At 49.3% G+C, this 22,701-nt stretch overlaps 1 protein-coding gene across 7 annotated transcripts in view; it reads right to left on the bottom strand.

Moving 5' to 3' along the window:
• Window positions 1-577: 577 nt before the first annotated feature.
• The window catches only part of Slc45a1 (solute carrier family 45 member 1), a 26,345-nt gene continuing 4,221 nt past the window's right edge, over window positions 578-22,701 (bottom strand). The window contains exons 2-10 of one of the 7 annotated variants that reach the window (XM_008822451.1): window positions 22,315-22,452; window positions 19,740-20,160; window positions 19,138-19,230; window positions 17,529-17,753; window positions 11,364-12,103; window positions 7,434-7,587; window positions 5,285-5,461; window positions 2,560-2,765; window positions 578-979 (exon numbers count right to left, since the gene is read on the bottom strand). In XM_008822451.1, the coding sequence (XP_008820673.1) occupies window positions 713-979; window positions 2,560-2,765; window positions 5,285-5,461; window positions 7,434-7,587; window positions 11,364-12,103; window positions 17,529-17,753; window positions 19,138-19,230; window positions 19,740-20,136 (2,259 nt within the window). In that variant the 5' untranslated portion in view covers window positions 20,137-20,160; window positions 22,315-22,452 and the 3' untranslated portion in view covers window positions 578-712. Of the gene's footprint in view, window positions 980-2,559; window positions 2,766-5,284; window positions 5,462-7,433; window positions 7,588-11,363; window positions 12,104-17,528; window positions 17,754-19,137; window positions 19,231-19,739; window positions 20,161-22,314; window positions 22,453-22,701 lie in introns of those variants that run through there. The other 6 variants (XM_008822450.1, XM_008822452.3, XM_029558302.1 and 3 more) reach the window with 6 other exon arrangements.

The raw sequence follows: 22,701 nt of genomic DNA, 5'->3' as shown, positions 1-22,701 counted from the left end.
CTATGAGGCTTCCTGACCCTCCCCCAAACCCTGTGTACCCCATGATGCAGTATATAGAGTATGTATATAGAGTATATACAGTCCAGTTACCAAAGGCTTGCTCTCTCCTCAGCACTACTCGTATCTTGGGCTGGATAAGTCTTCACCGTCTGTGCATCATAAGACGTTTGCAACATCCTTGGCTAGCAAGTGGCATCTAGCTGAGCTGTGACAACCAAAAGTATCTCCAAACTCTGTTCCTTTGGCAAAAGCACCCATGATGGAAAACCACACTTGGTAACTACTAAGTTACATCTTCACTCTTTTTTTTTTTTTTTTGTCTTTTTGAGGCAGGGTCTCCCTGTAGTCCTGGAACTCACTATGTAGACCAGGCTGGCCTTGAACTCACAGAGATCTGCCTGCCTCTGCCTCCCAAGTGCTGGGATTAAAGGCGCGCACCACCATGCCCAGCCTTAATAAATCTTTCTCACAAAACACCACCCCAACGACCGCCATCCCAGCCCCAGTCCCCAAGGAGAATAGCTCAGTCCAGGTGACCTCAAGCCTTTGGATAAAAGAGCTGCTAGAAACCACAGGCTTTGCTGCTGTCATTTATTATTTACCACATATTTACATTTCACCGGGAAGCCTGCCTGTCCACCAAGGCCTTTGGTTTCTCAGTGGCCAGCCTGCTGCAGACCAGCCTCAAGTCCAAAGTTGAGGTTCTGGGACATCAAACATTCAACAAAAGGGGCCGGTGCTCTTCATCAACTGTGTCACCTGAAGGGATTTCATAGGTTACACACAGGGAGGAGTAGAGACAGCCGAGGAAAGACACAAGACTGGAGAAGTACATCACACCATTGGCACTGCCCACGGCTGAGGTCAGGGGCCCCAGGACCAGGGAGACCAGGATCTGGGCCAGAAAGTATTGGCAGCTGAGCAGCGAGATGTCCACTCCCATGCCGCGCCGTGTGCCATCTGCACTGGACCCTGCAAACTGACCGGAAGAGGATCACATCAGTCAGAACTGTCGTGGCCACCACACAGAGCTAGGGATGAAAGGCTCTGGGAGGACCAGGTGGGAGGGAGGCCCTTCTTTCTCAGGGCCAGCATGCACAGCAGGACCAGTTAAAAGGTTAATCATACTTTTTTTTTTCAGTCTTTTTGAGACAGGGTCTCCCTGTAGCCCCAGCTGTCCTGGATTCACTATGGAGACCAGGCTGGCCTCAAACTCACAGGGATCCTCCTGCCTCTGCCTCCCAAGTGCTGGGATTAAAGGCGTGCACCACCATGCCCGGTTAATCATACTTGTGTTCAGAGGAGTGACAACCTGTGACATGGAGCAGGAGGCATCGGGCACATGCCCAAGCACTTGGGGTCTCTCCCCTCTATTTTGGCCCATGGCAGTGGCTGCACAATTCTGTGAGTATACTAAAAGCCTGTTTATTTTATTTTATTGAGTTTTTGAGATGAGTTTCATGTAGCCCAGGCTAGCTTCAGACTCACTTTGTAGCAGATGACCTTGAGCTCCTGATTCCAACCCACCTGAGTTGTAGACTTTAAATGTGTGCACTGTATGGGGAGCTGGGTATGGTAGCGCATGCCTATAATCCCAGTACTCAGGAAGTACAGGCAGGAAGTCCAGGAGTTTGAGGCCAGTCCCGGGTACTTGGGGCGGGGGCTGGGGGAGGGGAGAGAACTGCTTAGAGAATTATACACCAGTGCAGTTGTGAAGGAGAAATCATGCTAAGGGTGGGCAAGATGGCTTGGCAGATAAAGGCATTCACCCAACGCTGTAAACCTGACCTAAATTCAATCTCCGAAATCCATTTAAGGATAGAAGAAGAAAAACAACTCTACTAAAGGTGTTCTCTGACCTCCACAGGGTATACTGTGGCATGCGTATCCCCACAACAGCAGTAATAACAATAATAAAGGATCGGGGGCTGGAGAGATGGCTCAGCAGTTAAGAGCATTTGCTATTCTTGCAGGTCTGGTTCCATTCCCACACGGCAGCTGACAAGGGTCTGTAACTCGTTCCAGGGGATCTGAAATGCTTTTCTAGCTTCTGCAGGCTCTGTACGCACATGGTGCACATATGCACATACAGGCAAAGCACTCACACACATAAATTTATTATATAGCTTATTTATAACTTCATTTTATATATACATATATATATGCATATATGTGTGTATATATATCTTTTTGGAGCCAGGGTCTCCCTATAGCCCCAGATGTCTTGGAACTCACTATAGACCAGGCTGGCCTTGAACTCACAGACACCCACCTGCCTCTGCCTCCTGAGTTCTGGGATTAAAGACATGCGCCACCGCGCCCGGCGAGAGGCAGGATTTTAAAAAGCAGAATCAGTGTAGAAGGCTTGTGGCAAAGAAGCTGTCAAGTTTCCATTGATACAGGCTCTGTAACTGCTGTGCCAAGCCACCTCTGCCAGCCCTCCTAGCCATCTCTCCAGCCCCTAATCTCCATTTTCAGCCAAAGGCCTTGGGGCTCAGCCTATCCCTGGGTTATCTCCAGTGAGGTGTTTCTAAGAAGCCAAGTGGCAATCACACCCACCTTCTTACTCTGGTAGTAATCACAGAGCAGTGAGTAGGGCAGGGTGCAGAGCGTGGAGAACAGGATGCCGTAGGTGATGCAGAGGGACAGGACCACGTACAGGTTCCTGGAGAGTGTGGCCAACCCAGTGCCCAGGCCAAAGGCAAGGTAGGCAATAAAGTAGAGGGTACGGACGCTCAGACACTCCTCCAGTTTGTCCAGGATGGCTGCAGGAGGGACAGAGGCTGAATAGGGGGCAGGCATCCTCCCTGCACCACCTCCTCAAGGCAGACCCAGAGGGAGCCACGCAAAGCGAAATAACATTGTTGGAAAGCTCTTCTTGGGAGGACAGTCTGACAAGATTGCTACATGGATGACAGGATCTGGGGTGTCCTCATTCACACCCTCCCCACAGGGGCACAGACACTTCTACAGACAAAGAGGTGAAACACCAAAGAGGCCTGAGGTCTTAAGCTAAACCTGCGGGACTCTCTGCAGATCACATCCCTGTGCCTCTTGCCTATGAGAGGAGCAGCAACTGTCCATCCCAGGCTGGCCGCCATCTTTACGATTGCCATGATGTACCCAAAGATGGCATGAGAACAGGGGTCACAAAACAGGGCCACCCAGCTATAGAGACCCCGATAACCCAAAGTGTTGACTCGGGCTTGCAAGTGACATTTGATTTGGGAGGCTCTGGGGATTGAACTCAGGGCTTCAAACATGCTGAACACATACATACACATAGCACTGAGCTACACTTCCAGCCTACAAATGCTTCATACAGTCTCTCTACCCACCCCAAGAAGTAACAGCCTGCACTTTAGGGTTCAATGACCTCACTAAAGTGAGGGGAGTCAGAGAAGGCAGTCAGTATACAGCTGCCTGCAGCCTGGTTTTGATCTGTATTGAATTTTTTTTTTTTTGGTCTTTTTGAGACAGGGTCTCCCTGTACCCCATCTGTCCTGGAACTCACTATGTAGACCAGGCTGGCCTTGAACTCACAGAGATCTGCCTGCCTCTGCCTCCCAAGTGCTGGGATTAAAGGTGTGCGCCACCACGCCCGGCTTGTATTGAATTTTTTTTGTTTGTTTTGTTTTTGGTCCTTTTTTTGAGACAGGGTCTCCCTGTAGCCCCAGCTGACCTGGATTTGCTATGAGGACCAGGCTGGCCTCGAGCTCAGAGATCTACCTGCCTCTACCTCCTGAGCACTAGGATTAAAGGTGTGCATTAGCACACCCAGCTCTCTGTATTTAATTTTTTTTTTTTTGGTCTTTGTGAGACAGGGTCTTCCTGTAGCCCCAGCTGTCCTGGATTCACCATGGAGACCAGGCTGTCCTCGAACTCACAGAGATCCGCCTGCCTCTGCCTCTCAAGTGCTGGGATTAAAGGTGTGTGCCACCACGCCCGGCCTCTGTATTTAATTTTTTCTGCTCTCTGTATTTCATTTTTCTGAACGTGTGTGTGTGTGTGTGTGTGTGTGTGTGTGTTTGTGTGTGTGTATCGCTGTCATGCAATGCTGGCAGAGGACAGAAGAGGCTGTCGGATTCCCTGGAACTGAAATTACAGACAGTTGTTAGTTGTCATGTGGGTACTGGGATGCGAACCCAGGTCTTCTGCAAGAACAGTCAGTGATCTTAACCACAGAGCTATCTGTGATCTGCCTGTATGTAGGTATATCACATGCATGCAATGCCTGCAGAGGCCAGAAGAGGGCATCAGATCCTCTGGAACTGGAGTTACAAACTGGTGTTAGTTGCCATGTGAGTGCTGAGAATCAAACCCAGGTCCAAAAGAAGCTAATCTCTCCAGTCCCGGTTTTGTACTTAAGAGAAGTTTTTAAACATTTATTTACTGTGTGTATGAGGGCAAATGTGTGCCATGTGTGGAGGTCAGAGGGCAACCTGTGGGAGTTGTTTTTCTCCTTGTGCCATGTGGGTTCCAGGGACTGAACTCAGGTCATCAGGCTTAGCAACAAGTGCCTTTACCTGAGCCATTTCACTGGCCCAATATTTGTATTTTCAAATGGTTGAAAACAAATAAAATGAGTTTGTCTGTTTGTCACATGAAGGGTAGAAAACACGCATCTCAGAGAGTACAAGTCCAACGTTGTTGGCTTAGGGCCACACCAAGTTCCTTCTGTACTGTTTGTAACAAAAGCCCTCTAGGCTCAAAATCTGGAAATTTCTGCTGTCTGGCCCTTTACCCCTAAGACTCCTGAGGGAACACCCACCCAGTGCACACTGCCAGCCAGGGGTACTGCACCGACTCCAGACTGAGGGCCCTCACACCTGCCCCTCCTGCCCCTCCACGGGCACCAGATGGATGTGTGCCTCCTTCCGTGCCTCCCTCTGGTCCTGCTTCTCTGCAGAGCCTCGTGGGAAGGGCAGGGTTTGGCAGGCGCACACCTGCCTGCATGTGGGCCCACGTCTGGTCCCTTGGCCTTGCCTCACCCTCATTTGTGAACCCATGGCTTAGGCAGTCTAGACATGCCCCTTTTGGGGTGGTCCCTCTTTGGAGACCTGCAGCCCACAGGGTTGGCCTCTGCACCCCAGGTGTCCACTCTGGGTCCAGATCATGCCACTGGCAGGCTTAGCAGTGGCTGAGGACTTGAATAAAAGACTGACATCAAGTGAGACTTGGCTCCTACAGCTGGAGACATGACATTTTGGTCACTAAGCTCCTCAGGGGCCACCCAAGGGCCACCAGGCCCTGGAGAAACAGCACGGGCAGCAGATGCAGGTACCTGAGTAGAAGGCAGCACTGAAGGCGTAGATGCACATGCCCCAGCAGCCCATGGTCACGCCGCTGTTGTACCTCTGATAGGCTTCCGACGCGTGCGGGGCCTTCGGATCACCCTGGAACACCACTTCACCCATGAAGTCGGTGTAGAAGAGCAGCAACCCCTCAAATGAGAGCCACCCTGAAGGAAGATGGAGCCGTGATCTGGGGTCCTTTGTCCCAGCCACTTACTGGTCAGACAGTAACACATGAAAGCCAGGCGTGGTGGCGTACACCTGCAATCCCAGCACTTGAAAGACAAAAGCATGAGGCTCTGGAGTTCAAGGTCAACATCAGCTATTTTGAAAAGCATTTTGAAATCCTCCATTTTGGTCGAACTGTGACAATTCCCATAAGACAGTAATTTGCTTTTTAGAACGAAAGTAACTTATTTCTCTAGATTCTTGTCTTCCCTGCCCCACAGACAGCCTTCAAACCGCAGTAATGACTGACCAGGAAAGATGTTTATCAAAATCACCTAGCATTCTTTATCTGACATTCACTGGTTGCCCCTAGCAATAGTCAACTGTGGACCAAAAAGGGAAACTTTTCAATCCCCTTCCTACCCCTCTTCATCTCTGCCATGTGGGCCTGATCTCTCCTCAGAGGCATCCCCTATTCTCATCTCCCCATGCTGCTGCCTGTCTGTTTCTGGTGTTAATATCTCTTCTAATATATCACTATGTGTATATATATATGTATATATACACACATCTCTCTCAATATATACATATATATCTATATATACATACACACATATAAATATATATACATATCTATCTATCTATCTATCATCTATCATCTATCTATATAGATCAATCTATCTCCATGTCCTACTTGAATCCTAAATCTAAAACCTTTCAAGCTACCTGGCAAGTTGGGGGCCAGCCTGGTCTACACAGTGAGTCCAGGACCAGGCTGGGCTATATGAGACCCTGTCTCAAAAATGAAAAAGAACCAGGCATGATGGTGCAAGCCTTTGACCCCAGCACTTGGGAGGCAGAGGTAGGCAGACCTCTGTGAGTTTGAGGCCAGCCCGGTCTACACAGCAAGTTCCAAGTCAGCCAGGAGTACATAGTGAGATCCTGTCTCAAAAAAACAAAGAAAGGGACTGGAGAGATGGCTAAGTGGTTGAGAGTACTGGCTGCTTTTGCAGAGACTTTTAAAAAGTACTTTATTGTTTATTTTATGTGTGTGAGTGTATTGCCTGCATGTTTGTAAATGAACCCATGTCATGCAGTGCCCACAGAGGCCAGAAGAGGGCATCAGATTTCCCTGGAACTGGAGTTATGGACAGTTGTTAGCTGCCATGTGGGTGCTGGGAACTGAACCCAGGTCCTCTGTAAGAGCAGCCAGTGCTCTTAACCGCTGAGCCATCCCTCCAATCCCGCAGAGACATTTCTAACAGTCTTGCTGGTGCTGTGGACTCTGGCCTTCTGTATGGCAGCCCTGGCTTACTGCATAGTCTCAGTCATCCTCATGTTCAACAATTCCACAGCACGGAGATGAATGTCAAATGAATGAACTACAGTAGGGGCTTTTCAACAGCTACTGGAGTGCCAGGCCCCGGCGTTCAGGGCCTCAGCAGGTGCACAGGGGGGAGTGAGGTTGGCATGCATTCACATGTGACAGAGGATGGCATGCTGGGACAGTGGGTTCACTGTGAGTTGTCTGAGACCTTTTAAGAAGGAATGAGGTGGGCCGGGTGTGGTGGCGCCTGTCTTTAATCCCAACACTTGGGAAGCAGAGGCAGGCAGATCTTTGTGAGTTCAAGGTCAGCCTGGTCTACATAGTGAGTTCCAGGACAGCTGGGGCTACAGGGAGACCCTATCTCAAAAAGACAAAAAAAAAAAAAAAAAAAAAAAAAAAAAAAAAGGAATGAAGATTGGCTCGGTGAGAATGGGGTGCCTCTCAACTGTGACATCCAGCTTGACCAGGGCACCTGGAGGAGGGCCCCCAAGCATAATGGCTAGACACACGGTCCACCTTTGCTCTTGTCTGGGAGGCTAAGGAACACAAGAAGCCCCTGAGAAGCAGGACTCTGGGGTGAGACCCCACACGGGCAGCACCCTGGCCGCACCCAGACACAGACCAGGGCGTCATGGTGAGCTCACCCAGGAAGTGGTTGACGCAGAGGTTGCGCAGCGCCTTGGGCATGTTGTAGATGGTGAAACAGAGGTGCCGCAGGGACAGGGGCTGTTCCGACTGTTCACTGGAGCCCGTCAGCTCACTCTCATATTTCACACCGTTCAGTAGGATGTTTGCCACCTACAATGGAGCCACAGATACCTGCATGAGAGTCAGTGGGCCTGCATTCCACAGAGGCGTGTGCTGGGCTGGGCTGAGCAGCATTACCACAAACAGCACACAGCACACTCTGAGGACACTGTCTTCTTTCCAAATTTTTAAAATGTTATTTGTTATTGTGGTGTGTATGACAACACATTGTGTGTGTGTGTGTGTGTGTGTGTGTGTGCGTGCGTGTGTGCGGTGAGTGAGTGCATGCATGCTTCAACATGAGTGTGGAAGTTACAGGACAACTTTTGGGAATCCGTTTTCTCCTACTCTGGGTTCTGAGGATTGAACTAGGTCATCAGGCTTGTACAAGACTATTTACCCACTGAGCCATCTCACCTGCCCCATGCTGCCTTCTTAGAGGGTAAAAATAAGCACCCCCAAACAAAGAAGGACAAAGGTGTCTGCAACTTCTTGTTTGAGACCTGGGAGCAGCTGGAGGTAGAAATCGATTGTGAACATGCCCACGGTGTGGTATAGGATGTGTGCGAGACCCATGTCACATGGAAGAGAGGATTCCCTCACAAAATACAGTGCAAATAAATACAGAACAGTGGTTGGGGACGTGGCTCAGTCGGTAAAGTGCTTGCCTTCTGAGCATGAGGAAACCAGTTCAATCCTTGGAATCCAGGTTTAAAAAAAAGCATGATGGCACACACTTTTAACCCCATTTGGGTCTTACTGGTCAGCTAGACTAGCCTACTTTTTTTTTTTTTTTTTTTTTTTTTTTTTTTTTTTTTTTGTCTTTTTGAGACAGAGTTTCCCTGTAGTCCCTGGAACTTACTGTGTAGACCAGGCTGGCCTCAAACTCACAGAGATCTGCCTGCCTCTGCCTCCCAAGTGCTGGAATTAAAGACATGCACCATCACTAGCCTACCACTCTCTCAAAAAACAGGATGATACCTGAGGACCAACACCCAAAGGTGATCGATCTCTGGCCTCCACATACTGGTTGCATACACGTACACACAGACACACAACTGATCAGTTCTAGCCTAGCCCTCACCTTCTTTCTCATGAGGGAAGGGGAACACCTGTTCAAAACCCTCTCTCACAGGTAGGACTCTGTCACACAGGGCAGGGTGGCCATATTAGAGGGATCGCCTCAGCCCTCAGGGGGACTTGTCATGTGCTGGAGGCATCCCACTGTCTGCAGAATGGAAGGGGCAGCTGCCGATCCCCTGGGCACAGTGGGCCACTGGTGTAGCTGCCGATCCACTGGGATGACGCTTCACTTCCTGCACCCTACCTGGGTTCAGGGTGCATACTCTAGCCTATGCAGTAATCCTGGAATTGAGCTGTTTGGAGGATAAGGAAGAGCACTGCTCTGGCTGGGGTGGGGGGGATGGACTGTAGGCAGGTGGTTGTCTTTGTGGGAAAAGTAGGAAGCCCACAGTGCTGCTTCCCAGGGTGGCCATACCAACAAGGCTTCTCACCCACGCCTGCGGTAGGAAGCTAAAATCACAGCAGGTCCCCACGTGAGCCTGGGTGTATTTACACTGAGCTCACTTTTCTTTTTCCTTTGAGAAAGGGCCTCTCTCACTCATCTTCCAAGTGCTGAGATTATATGCATGTACCCACTACATGAGTGCGGGAGATGGACTACAGAGTTTCATGCCTGCTAGACAGCATCACTAATTGAGTCACACTCTCAGTCTGGAGCTCATGATTTTTTTTTTTTTTTCTTTTTTGGTCTTTTTGAGACAGGGTCTCCCTGCAGCCTCAGCTGGTCTGGAACTCACTATGCAGACCAGGCGGGCCTTGAACTCACAGAAATCTACCTGCCTCTGCCTCCCAAGTGCTGGGATTAAAAGCATGTGTCACTACACCCTACTAAAAAGTTTATTTTTTATTTGATTTTATTTATGTGTAAGTATGAGTGTTTTGCCTGTGTGTGTGTTAAGCACACCCATGCATGCTATGCTATACCTGCAGAGGCCTGGAGAGGGTGTTGGGTTTCCTGGAAATGGTGTTGCTGTTGTGAGCTGCCAGGTGACTGCTTGGACCTGAAACCCCAGTCTTCTGCAAGCACTCTTAATTGCTGAGCCAGCTCTCCAGTCCCAGCTCACAATTTTACTGTCTTTAAAGAACTGATACCACACTGCACTGGGACTAGGAGGCATCAGCTAATTGACAGAACAGAGGCTGGGAGGGACTAGGGAAAGGGGTACTCAGACAGCCTCTGGCTCACTGAAGAACCGCACCTCGGAAGCCACCAGAGTTTTGTGAAACAGAACACTCCACTATGGACAATGGGCCAGAGAAGCTCATGAACGCCATCAAAATGAAGATGTGCCCTTGATGTGAACAGTTAGGAAACCCCTGTATTTGACAAGAATGGTTTCGAATACGTCTCCCAGATGGGAGCTCATGTGTGGGACTCCTCCCTGGGAGGAGTCTCTACAGAGCCCTTTCTTTCAGGTCACTTTGTGGCCTGAGCAAAGTGTCTCACTGGGTCATGCTCCAGTCTCCCCGGACTTTGGAACTGCTCCCCAAAGGGACCTGGGCAGGTTAGATGTCTTCATGTGACAGGGCCTATGGCCAAGAACCCCCAAATTCCTGACACCCTCTCCTCCTGTGAGGTCCCTGAGGCCAGCAGGGCACAGACTGTATATCTACTTAAATAAGAGGACAACCGGGCTTTGACTTAAAGGAGCCTCCTCAAGGTCATGTGTGCTCTGTGTGTGTGTGTGTGTGTGTGTACATGTGGAAGCCAGAAGACAACCTCAGGTGTTAGCTACCTTGTTGGACAGGTATTGGACAGGTGTCCAACCTGTCCCTCAGGTGCTAGCTACCTTGTTTTGTTTGTTTGTTTTGAGACAGGGTCTCCTTGTAGCCCCAGCTGTCCTGGAACTGGCTCTATAGATCAGGCTGGCCCTTGTGCTGGGACCAAAGGTGTGCCCCACAACGCCTGGTTTCATCTACCTTGTTTTTTGAGTCAGGGTGACTCACTGACTGGAGCTTACCAATTAAGCTAGGCTGGCTGGCCAGCGACCCCAGGGAGCTTCCTGTCTCTACCACCCCTGTGCAGGGATTACAAGCCTGTGTCACCCACACCCAGCCTTTTTATCTGGGTTCTGGGGATCAATTCAGAACCTCATATTTTCATTGCAAGTACTTAACCAATGGAACCATCTTCCTAGCCCAAGGTCATGCACTCTGAAAGTAACCTCAAGTGGCAACTGATGTCATTATGGCTAATCTGACAGACAAAAGACATCTCAAACAGCCTTCCAGAAGATTCTGTGCCTTTGCAGAAGATGCTGATACCCTTCAGCATCCAGTTTCTGCTGCCTCTCAGCGTCAGCTAGTGTCAGACATGAGCAGACTGCCCATACCAGGGGATGTCCCTGCCCTGCGGGCTGGCACTGTCTTCCTTTAAGACACAGAGAGAGCTGCTGCCGCCACATGGCACACGTGGCAGTGGGTAGGCCCTTGAAGAAAAGGGCTAGAAACCAGTGGTGTGCACACAGTTCTTATGTGACTATCTAGACAGACAATCCTGTATCCATGTAATTCACAGTCCCTTATAGACACTACCCTGACTGTGCCCTCCTGCCTGGGGACTCAGGTATCCCAGATTTACACATCCACACACAAAGGAAGATGCCTCAGAGGCTGGTCAGTGCAGATGAGAGGACTTGGAACACCGCCATGATGGCCCAGGATTTCCTTCACCCTCTAACTGACAACAGGGTCAGCCACACAGGCTGTCAGATCCTCATCTCCCCCGTGACATTTGCTTTTACCTGTTGGCTGAAGGTCACGTTCCTTCTCCTGCTGGTTTCAGGGCCACTGCCTCCGGCCACATCTGGAAGAGCCAAGGTCTGGGGCCTCTTCAGGATCCCTGAGGCCCGAGGCTTGGAGGTATCCAAGGAGCCCACCCTCAGCACATCTCCATCAGAGCCCAAAGTCAGAGCCCCCTCTCTCCTCTCCAGCAGCCCCCGCTCCTGGCAATAGAAACCATCCGGGGCCCGGGGGAAGCTGACACTTATGGGCTGCCTAGGGACACTGCTGGGGAGGGCCAGGTAGTTGTCATGGCCCCCAGTGAAGCAGTCAATGAGCACACTGTCTATGTTGGAGGTGCCAAAGGATGATGCGAACTCGTTGATGCCTGTGAGAGAGTTGTCTCTGCTGATAAAGCTGCCATACTTGGGGGTGAGGGGACTGGGTGGTGAGATGGGGCTAGAGAAGCTGGCATACAAGCTGGTGGCTGTAGTGGAGGGGAGGATGTCACTGGCCCCCTCCTCTAACAGCACAGGTGGGGAGGGGGGCAGCGGGAGGCTGGGGCTCTTCATTGCTGTCCTCTTCTCACTCAGCGGCCGCAGGGGTCTCTCTGGGATGCTAATCAGGGTGAGCACAGTGGTGACACTCAGGGTGACCGCGGTGAAGATGTAAATGACTCGGAGCTGGCCACCTAGGGCCCTCCCGAAGCTGGTTTTGTCCCAGTGAATTCCCCCGACCACATAGCCGAACCCTCCTCCGAGACCTGGGAAGAAAGACGGGAGTTCAGTGGTGTCACCAGGCTAGATGGGACCCTGGGAAGAAAGACGGGAGTTCAGTGGTGTCACCAGGCTAGATGGGACCCTGGGAAGAAAGACGGGAGTTCAGTGGTGTCACCAGGCTAGATGGGACCCTGGGAAGAAAGACGGGAGTTCAGTGGTGTCACCAGGCTAGATGGGACCCTGGAAGGTGGTACCGTTTCTTAGAAGGACATTAAAGCAGTAACATCCATCCCAAAGTGGGGTGTCACCGGGCATGGTGATGCATGCCTTTAATGCCAGTGCTTGGGAGACAGAGACAGGCAGATCTCTGTGAGTTTGAGGCCAGCTTGCTCTGCATAGCTAGTTCTAGACCAGCTGAGGCTTCAGGTGACCGCAGGAGACCAGCTGTCTCAAAACAACAACAAAACACAAACCAGTGCTTGGGAGACAGACAGGCAGATCTCTATATGAGTTCGAGGCCATCCTTCTCTGCATAGCTAGTTCTAGGCCAGCTGAGGCTACAGGGAGACCCTGTCTCAAAACAACAAAACACAAACCCAGCCCCAAAGTGGGATGTCCCACCTACACCCCAACAGATGAGAAAGGGATTCAAGGGCGGACCCCCAGGATGTCCCTGACCTGCCTGGACACCTACCTTCTCCCTTCTTGGCGCTAACCTTGGGGCTTGGCTCCCAGACAGCGAGCCTAAGGACCACCTGCCAACCTGTCCTACTGGAGGCAAAGCTTGGTGGAAACATGGAAGAGACTGTTTGCTCTCAGCTACACTCCTTCAAATCCCTCCTGACTGTACTACAGCATAAACACACCAAGACCTCATCTCCAGCACACAAACCAGTGTGTGTGTGTGTGTCTTACTGACACCTTTGTGCATGGCCAGTCTGAGGAAAGTTGCCCCTAGTGACGACCCAGGCCAGTCCTGCCTCTCCTCTACCTGGCGGGCAGTTCGTGTGTGTGTGTGTGTGTGTGTGTGTGTGTGTGTGTGTGTCTTACTGACACCTTTGTGCATGGCCACTCTGAGGAAAGTTGCCCCTAGCGACGACCCAGGCCAGTCCTGCCTCTCCTCTACCTGGCGGGCAGTTCTCAGGATGTCCCAGTCACGGGGAATTGATGTGGAGGTCAGAGGACAATTTGCTGGAATCAGTTCTCTCCTATCATGTAGATTCTGGGGATGGAACTTGGCCAAGTGCCTCTACACACGGAGCCATCTTGCTGGTGAATTTTATTCCTTCCACACCTGAATCCCAGGTTTGTAGCCATTTAACAAGGGCAGGTTTCAGATGGATGTTATTAATTAATTTTTGTTTTAGTATTAGTTTATTATTATTGTGTGAGGGAGGGCAGGGTACACAGCACAGCATGTGTGTGGAAGTCAAAGAACTTTCCCAGAGTCAGTTCTCTCCATGTGGGTTCCAGGGATCTAACTCGGGTTGTCAGCAGCAATCGCTTTTATCTGCTGATCCATCTTCCATGTTCATTAATTAATTTTGAAAAGAGATTATGGGTGCTTTCTCTCGGGTGGCAGACATCCAGAGGAGAGACAGAGAAAGCTAAGTCCCTCTCCTGGCCCTGCCAATCAGGACAGCCCAGCCTGTCTATCAAATGTGCCCCCAGCTTCCTGTTGTCAGCACCCACCCCAACACCCATACAGGTGACATATGCAAGTAGAAAACCCCATGACAGGGTCTGCTAGACATCTAAGCTGAGGTCTAAAGAGGCCCAGCAGTTTGGCCCACACCTCTCAGTTAACAGGGCAAAGGCCTGGGACCTGGGAATACTTTCAATTCCCCAAGCCTGGGCCGCTAATCACCCTCAACCCGGCCATGCACAACCCAGCCTCCTTCTAGGAATCTTGCAAACATCTTCCAAGTCTTTCTTTTAAATATCATGTCAGAGGCTTCAAAGATGATTCAGTGGTTAAGAGCATTGGCTGCTCTTGCTGAGGACCTGGGTTTGGTTCCCAGCACCCACATGGTGACTAACAACCATTTGTAACTCCAGTTCCAGGAAATGACACCTCTGGCCTCTGCAGGCATTGCACACATATGGTACACTTACATACATGTAGGCAAAACACTCATATGCATATAATAAATAAATCTAAAATTACTGTTTTGATCTTAATTAATTTTGAGTTTAAATTTTTAAAATTTGTTTACTTTATGTATGTAAGTGCATCCATGTTGTGCAATGCCCATGGAAGCCAGAAGAAGGCATCAGATCTTCTCAAACTAGAGTTACAGATAGTTGTTAGCTGTCCTGTTGGGGCTGGGATCTGAACCCAGGTCCTCTGCAAGAGCAGCCTGTGTTCTTAACTGCTGAGCCATCTCTCCAAACCTGCTTTTTTTCTTCTTTAAAAAAAATTTGGGGGGATGGAGAGATGGCTCAGTGGTTAAGAACACTGGTTGTTCTAACAGAAGACCCAGGTTTGAATCCCAGCACCCACATGGCAGCTAACAACTGTCTGTAACTCGAGTTCCAGGGCATCCAATAGCCTCTTCTGTCCTCCAAGGGCATTGCACGACTTGGGTGCACTTACCTACATGCAGGCAATACACGCATACACATAAAATAAAAATAAATAAAATATATATTTTTTGATATTGCCCAGGCCAGTCTGGAACTCATACGTTTCCTGCTTCAGTCTTCCAGTTAAAAGCATGGGCCACCATGACAGGCTAAACCACTTTTTTAACTGGGACTTGTTTTTTAATATAGTATTCTGCAATGAGGTGTTTAAGAAAGTTGGAGTTTCTGAATTTTTGTTTGCTGTTTAGTTTTAAAAATTTATTACATTTTTATTATTTTAGTGAGCATGGGGGCAGGTGCATACCACGGCATGTGTACAGAAGTCAGAAGGCAGCCTGCAGGAGTTGGTTTTTTCCTTTCCACCATGTGAGTTCTGGGGACCAAACTCAAATCATGAGTCTTGGAGGCAGGCACTGAGCCATTTTGCCAGCCCCTTCTTGTTTGGAGCCTGGCTGGCCTGGAATTTACTACACAGATCAGGCTGGACTCAAACTTGCTGTGACTCTCCTATCTCTGCGTCCTCCTCAAGTACTGGGCTTACAGGCACACACCACCATACTTGGCAAAACAGTATCTTTTTTTTTCCACCCCCTATATTACTAGAGATTGAACCCAGGGCCTGGAGCACGCTAGACAAGGGCTCTGCCACTGAGCCGCTGGTCTGGTTTCTCTAGAAGGGCTGACAAGCTGGTATCCTGCTGAGTTCTCGGGCTTTGCAGGCGCTGGGCCATGGCTCTTTGGGGTCAGGGCATAATTACCTTGTTCCTGACTTTAGTAGGGACATTTCTCATGTCTTGTCATAGAACCCAGACATGGCTGTATGTGAACACATACATTCTCTCTCCCTCCGTCCTTCTTCCCCCCATCCCCATCTTCATTTGCACATTTTGAATTTGTGACCTCACCTACTCACAGGTTTGTTAATAATACTAAACTAGTGCTCATGGTGTTTTTGCAATCATTCAGGAATATGCATGGTGTTTGGAGATGTGGCTCAGTGGTTAAGAGTACTGGCTGCTCTGGGTTCAAATGCCAGCACCCATATGGTGGTTAACACCGTCTGTAACTCCAGTTCCAGAGGATCCCGTGCCTTCTTCTGCTTCCTCAGGCACATAGTACACTTACATACATGCACACAAAACACTCATAAAATTAAAATACACCTAAGATTAAAATAAGTAAAATCTTTGAAAAATAGAAAATGCACAGAATAGCCAAAGCTCTGACTTGCCCCGGCATGAGGCCCCAGCCTAGGTGGTGACGTCAAGTCTTTGGCCTGGCCTGCCTGCTGCTGCCTTTTTCTGTGTGTCTGAGGGTTCTGCTGGGTTTTCACTGTTTAAAATGCTTCCAGTCTAGCGCTAAATTGCTGCCTAATGTTCCCAAGTTCAAGAAGGTTAAGAAAGTGCCTGCTGGGGAAGATGGGTGTCAGTGAGGGTTATTTAAGCATAAGCTACAGTGCTGTGGGCCAGGAGGCCAGTGTGAGCAAAAACACAGCATACATTAGGGATGGAGCGATGACTTGGGGCTAAGAGCCCTGGCTACCCCTGCAGAGGATCAGGGTTTGGTTCCCAGCACCCATATGGTGGCTAACAACCATTTGTAACTCCAGTTCAGGGGATTTGATGCCCTCTTTTGACCTCTGTAGGCATTGCATGACCCAAGTGTACTTACATACATGCAGGCAATAAACACTCATACACATAAAATAAAAATAAAAAATAAAATATTAAAAAACAGTGTACATTAAACAGAGCCAGTGTCTTTAAACAGAATCAAATAAACAATGTTAGGCAGGACCAGTTTGATGAAGATGTTGTGACCGGGAACTTACAGGACCCTGCCCTAATTTCCTCCTAGGAGCAAGGACTCTCCTTGCTAAGTCAGTGTTTGCATTGACCACAGAGGGACACAACTGCTACAAATAATGAGAATTAACTAAATATATGTGTTTACATTTATGAATCTATATGTCAAGGTATTCAGTTGGCACTCATATCTACAAGGTCAGAATTCTTGGATTTAAAATATTTGGGGAGGGGCTAGAGAGATGGCTCAGTGGTTAGGAGCACTGGCTGCTCTTACAGAAGACCAAGGTTTGGTTTCCATCACCCACATGGAAGCTAACAACCATCTGTGACTCCAGTCCTGGGGGATCTGTTACCTTCTTCTGACCTCTGTGGGCACTGCACACAAATGGCACACTTACATGCAGGCAAAACACTCATACACATAAAATAAAAATAAATAAATAGGACTGGAGAGATGGTTCAGCAGGTAAGAGCGCTGGCTGCTCCTGAAGAGGACCTGGATTCAATTCCCAGCACCCACATGGCAGCTAACAACCATCAGTAACTCCAGTTCCAGGGGATCCAATGCCCTCTTCTGACCTCTGAGGGCATTGCACGACAGGAATGCATTTACATATATGCAGGCAAAACACTCATGCACATAAAATTAAAATAATAAAACGTTTTTCAAAATAAATAAAAAAAAATTAAAACTCCACAAAAACAAACAAACAAACAAAAAAAACCCGAAGGAGCCGGGTATAGTGGTGCACACCTCTCATCCCAGCACTCAGAAAGCAAAGGCAGGTGGATCGTGGGACACACAGTGAGACCCTGTCTCAAAAAAAACAAAAAACAAAAAACCAAAAACAAATCAGATGGAAAAAACTGTATCAAACATATATAGACTGTCTTTAGTCCCTAAATAATACAGTCGTGTTATTACCAAAGATAGATATTTTCAGTCACTTCAATGCTTAGCTATATATTTGAACTTCATCTACTTATTTTTAAATCTAGGGGTGGGAAGGGCCCCTCAAACACACACATTCAAACCCTACAGCTCTGCAGCCTTGCCTGAGGAAGGGACACTCACCTGCCAGGAGGGCGTGGATGTTGAGACCTCGGTCCTGGTCCACGGGGCTGCACACGTCCATCATGTAGGCGTGGCTGGGGTTATCTGCTGAGTCGGCACTGAAGTCCATCAGTACCACCCCGCACACCGTCAGGAGGATGCCCCACTTGTGATTGGTGGCTGTGTCTGCCAGGGCCATGCCCATGTCCCGTCCATTTAGCAAGAGGGAGAGGCCCAGCAATGCTCCTGAGAACAGAAAGACAAAGTCACCCAGAGGAACCCGAGTCCAGCTCTGTCCCCAGTGGCTCACTCCCTACCCTGAAACTAGTAGGGACTCCAGAACTTTCTAAACCAAACTTGAAGAAGAGCCCATGGGAGTCACCTGCAGACATGCAGGGCTTTTTTTCTGCTTGGACCAGAGTTTGCATTCCATTAAGCTGAGCAGGGATAAGAAGGAACCGCATTGGCTCATTTTTATTATTCTTAAATATCTTATTATTTTTACCTATGTGTATGATTGTACTGCCCGCATGGATGTAAATGCACCTGTGTCATGCAATGCCTGCAGAAGTCAGAAGAAGGCATCGGATCTGCTGGAACTGGAGTTATAGATAGTTGTTAGCTGTGATGTGGGTGCTGGGAACTGAACCCAGGTCCTCTGCAAGAATAGCCAGTGCTCTTATCCGCTGAGCCATCTCTTCAGCGCCCCCCACTTCATTTTTAAAAAGTTTTTATTTTCTATGTCTGAGTGTTTTGCCTGTAGGTATGTAAGTGTAATGTATGTGTGCAATGCCTGCAAAGATCAGAAACGGGCATTGGATCCCCTAAAGCTGGAGTTACGGACAGTTTGTTAGCCGGCATGTGGGTGCTGGGAACTGAACCCGGGTCCTCTGCAAGAGCACTCTTCCTGACCACTGAGCCATCTCTCCAGCCATGAGTTGATACTTTTTAAAAGAAAAGATCAAAGTGATTTATTCTTAGGGTTTGTTCAGGTGGGGTTGCCTGGGCAAGCTCTTTTTTTTTTTAAGTCTTTTTGAGACAGGGTCTTCCTATAGCCTCAGCTGGCCTGGAACTCACTATGTAGCTGGTCTGGAACTCATAGAGATCCACCTGCCTCTGCCTCCTGAGTGCTGGGATTAAAGGTGTGTGCCACCACGCCTGGCTCAATTAAGTTTCTCTAAGAGAAAGCAATGGCCTTCTCTCCCTCTCTTTTTCTCTCTCTCTCTCCTTCCTTCCTTCCTTCCTTCCTCCTTCCTTCCTTCCTTCTTTCCTTCCTCCATCCTTCCTTCCTTCCTCCTTCCTTCTTTCCTTCCTCCATCCTTCCTTCCTTCTTCCTTCCTTCTTTCCTTCCTTCTTCCATCCTTCCTTCCTCCTTCCTTCTTCCTTCCTCCTTCTTCCTTCCTCCTTCCTTCCTTCTTTCCTCCTTCCTCCTTCCTTCCTCCCTCCTTCCTTCCTCCTTCCTTCCTCCATCCTTCCTTCCTCCCTCCCTCCTTCCTTCCTTCCTCCTTCCTTCCTCCCTCCCTCCTTCCTTCCTTCTTTCCTTCCTTCCTCCTTCCTTCCTCCATCCTTCCTCCCTTCCTCCTTCCTCCCTCTTTCCTTCCTTATTTTATTTCCATGACAGACAACAGACCTATCGCCAGGACGAGAATGAAAGGACGTCTCCTTCCAAACCTTGAGGTGCATCGGTCACTCCAGGCACCCAACAGAGGCTGCAGCAAGAATCCTGAAATAGAGCAGACCAGTGTCACCGCCAGGATCCCCAGGGCACACAGGGTCGCAAGCACCCTCGTCACACTCCCAAGGCTCCGTGTTCTCACCAACATTCCAGGGCGCAGAAAAGATTCAAGTAACAAGAACGTAGGCTGCAAAGAGATGAATGGACCCTAGCCACCCCCAGACCCTCCTACTCCAGACACCAAACACCCATGACCTTCCTTGGGAATCCCGGAAATCCCAGTCTGCTACCTCTAGCCGCATCACTTTGACAGCTCGGTGTGAGACGGCATCACTGCAGGTTATGCTAAAGCTCCTGTTCTATTGTCCAGTATAGATAAAAGAATTTAAAATACAGGACATGACTGGCCATACTTGTGTTTTCCCACAGCCCCGTACTAAGAAGTGGAACTTAACTCTTGGCTCCTCCCTTGACCCCTCAGGTCCCTCAAGCTGCTTCAGCAGAGGCTTTTGGAAGCTTCCAGATATTTCCGGAGGCTGTCTACCATCAGGGCTCACCGAGGATGGGACTGATGAACCATACCAGGCTGTACAGCTGGTCAGGCAGGCCCATCTGCAGGAGCACTGGGGTCACATATGCAGTCTCCATGGCGTAGCTGAACTCAATGCCAAACAAGATGCAGCTGTTGAAGAGAAGCTCCCGGAAGGACCTCTGTGGGTGCAGGTCCCCAAAGTCCACCAGCTCGATGGGACATGGGGTGTTGGGGGGCGGGGGTGGAGAGGGCCGGATGTACTTCCTCCTCTTGGGGTGGCGTTTGAAGTTGTTGGCCCGGTGGCTGATGTGTCTTGTCATGGACCCTGAGTAGCTGGAGATGGGAGACTGCCAGAGGTCCTGAGTAGCCACACTGGGGAAGAGGGCCTCTCCCGGAGGGGTGCTGCTCGATGGGGGGATCATTGTAGGCAGGGCTGGTGTTTGTCACTGAGAGGGAAGCCCATATAAGGAAAACAATTACTTCATGGGGCCTCCTGCGGAGCCTTGACCTTTGAGGTCTTGACCTTCTCCGGGTCCCTTCCCCACCTGCCTTTCCATTTGAGGAAAGCTGAGTTCACACTAAAGACTGCAGAGTCCACCCTGCCTTCTCATCTACTCATCCCCCAATGTGTCTCCAGTTGTGTACCCCCCAACTGTGTCCCCGAGCAAAGCCTAATGCCTGAGGAATGGATCAGGGCCCTTTGTGTGGGTACAGATCAAAGTGGATGCTCCCTCCATGCTTGGAGACAGGACCCAGTCCTCCACCTCATAGCACTCAGCTCTCCAGGGACATCAGACAGCCTGGGTCAGGACAGTCACACCAAAGACTCTCCTGTGGGAGTCACAGCAGACCTTGTCCTGCCTTGAAAGTCCCACAGGATCAGAGATTAGGAAACAGCAGGCATGGGATGGGAACCCCCCAGGGGTTGAGCACAGTGAGGGGACACCCCTTCCCTCAAGGGGTGAAAAGTACCAGCTGGTCCACTTGTTCCTTTTGTGTGTCTAGGACCCCACCACCACAGGAGCCAGAGGGGCTGAATGCCTCCCTCAAAGTAGCGGAGTGGGTTGGACCTGAGCGCTTTCCTTTCTCAAGTGATTGGACAAGTGAATTTTCAGTCAAGTCAGGAGGACTAAGACCTTTACGGTGTTTGAATTACTCGCTTCACAGAAGTAAGGCTGAGGGTGTAACTGGATGGTAGAGTGCTCGTTCTCTATAGTCCAGGCCTTGGCTTTTATCTCCAAGACTGCAAATGATGAATGAATGAATAAATGAATGAATGAAAAAAGACAGTGAGGGATGAGAAACAGATTCTCTATTCTCAATGTATTCATTCTGGGGGGCAAATTTCACACTTCCCAGAAGCTCAGTAGGGTATCAGCAATGTGAAAGCCTCCACAGGCTTCCCTGTACATCCTGCCCTGCCCCCTGCCCCCTGCCCCCTGCCCTCCAGGGTTTGCTGCTCAGAAACCTATTCACAAGCATCCAACTGCTTTTTACCATTTTCAAACAAATTTAGATTAGAAATATTAAAGGAATGTATTCTAATGTTGACTAATATTTGTTTGTTTGAGACAGGGTCTTTCTGTAGCCCCAGCTGACCTGGAACTTGCTATGAACACCAACCTGGCCTTGATCTCATAAAGATCTGCCTGCCTCTGCCTCCCCAGTTCTGGGGTTAAAGGTGTGCATTACCACACCTAGCTTTTAACCCATGTCCATTTCCTCTCAGCATAGGAAGAGGAAAAGCTACTGAGGCAGAGGAGACAGACAGAAACACAGGAGAGGGGAAGTCCCAGGGTCCTGCTGGATCTCTTGGACATAGACTACCCCATCTGCCCCACAGAAAAGTCACTGATGTGATGCCTTCTTGAGAGCCAGGCTCCCAAATCTGGATACTTTTCCCAACCTTGGGTTTCTTATCAAGATAAACATCTTGGGCTTTGCCTTCAAAATTCATGTGAAGCCTCAGTTTGAAGCCTGTATTTTTGACATTTAACTCACCATACAGAGTTCCATGCTACTAATGTCCTCTTTATGAATCACTCAGAAATTCTACTCCCCATGTGTGTCCAAAATTCCCCCACTACCCACTCAAGCATGTCCTTAGAAGACACCAGTGGTGGAAATGATTGCACTTAGAGAAACCCTAGCAGGATTCAGAACAGCCCCCCAGCTGCTCTCCATCGCCCATCCTTCATCCACCCATCTATCCACCATCTACATTCCAGCTAGTCATCCACCCTCACCATCTACCCACCCATCTATCCATCCATCCGCTATATCCATCCATCCATCCATCCATCCATCCACCCACCCACCAATCCATCTGCCCTCTGTCCATCTATCCATCCACGACCCATCTTTCTATCTCATCTATTCACCAATCATCTATCAATCCTTCTAACAATTCATCATTTTTCCAATCATCATCCAGTCTCTATTCACCCTCCATTTATCTATTTATCACTAACTACCCTCAATCTATCCACCCGTCAATCATCCATTCTTCCATTCATCTATTCATCCATCTGTCCAGCCAACTATTCACGTAGTAGTTTCCCTAACCCTTCCACTCACTCCTTTCTCAGCAAGCCACCTACCTGTCCACCCTCCAATTCATCCTCCCACGAGACTGAGGACCAAGACACTGAGGTCACAGAGACAGAACAATGACACGTTCTTGCTTTCAAGTTAGGTGGAAAAATGAAATACGGGTGTTCTAAGCAGTGGAGATCTTCCTATAAAAAGAAAGAATTAGCTGGCATGGTAGTGCTTGCCTTTAATCCCAGTACTCGGGAGGCAGAGGCAGGTGTAAGGTTTTAAGGGCTGGCAAGATGGCTCAGTGGGAGTTCAATCCCCAGAACCCACATAGCATGGTAGTGCTTGCCTTTAATCCCAGTACTCGGGAGGCAGAGGCAGGTGGATCTCAAGGCCAGCCTGACCTACATAGCAAGTTCCAGGCCAGCTGGGGGTACAGAAAAAGAAAA

Source organism: Nannospalax galili, unplaced genomic scaffold (genome assembly GCF_000622305.1).
Source record: "Nannospalax galili isolate Female #2095 unplaced genomic scaffold, S.galili_v1.0 scaffold1488, whole genome shotgun sequence".
NCBI lineage: Eukaryota > Metazoa > Chordata > Mammalia > Rodentia > Spalacidae > Nannospalax > Nannospalax galili.
Note: the sequence above shows the minus strand (reverse complement) of the source record. Positions and strands in the feature narration are given on the sequence as shown.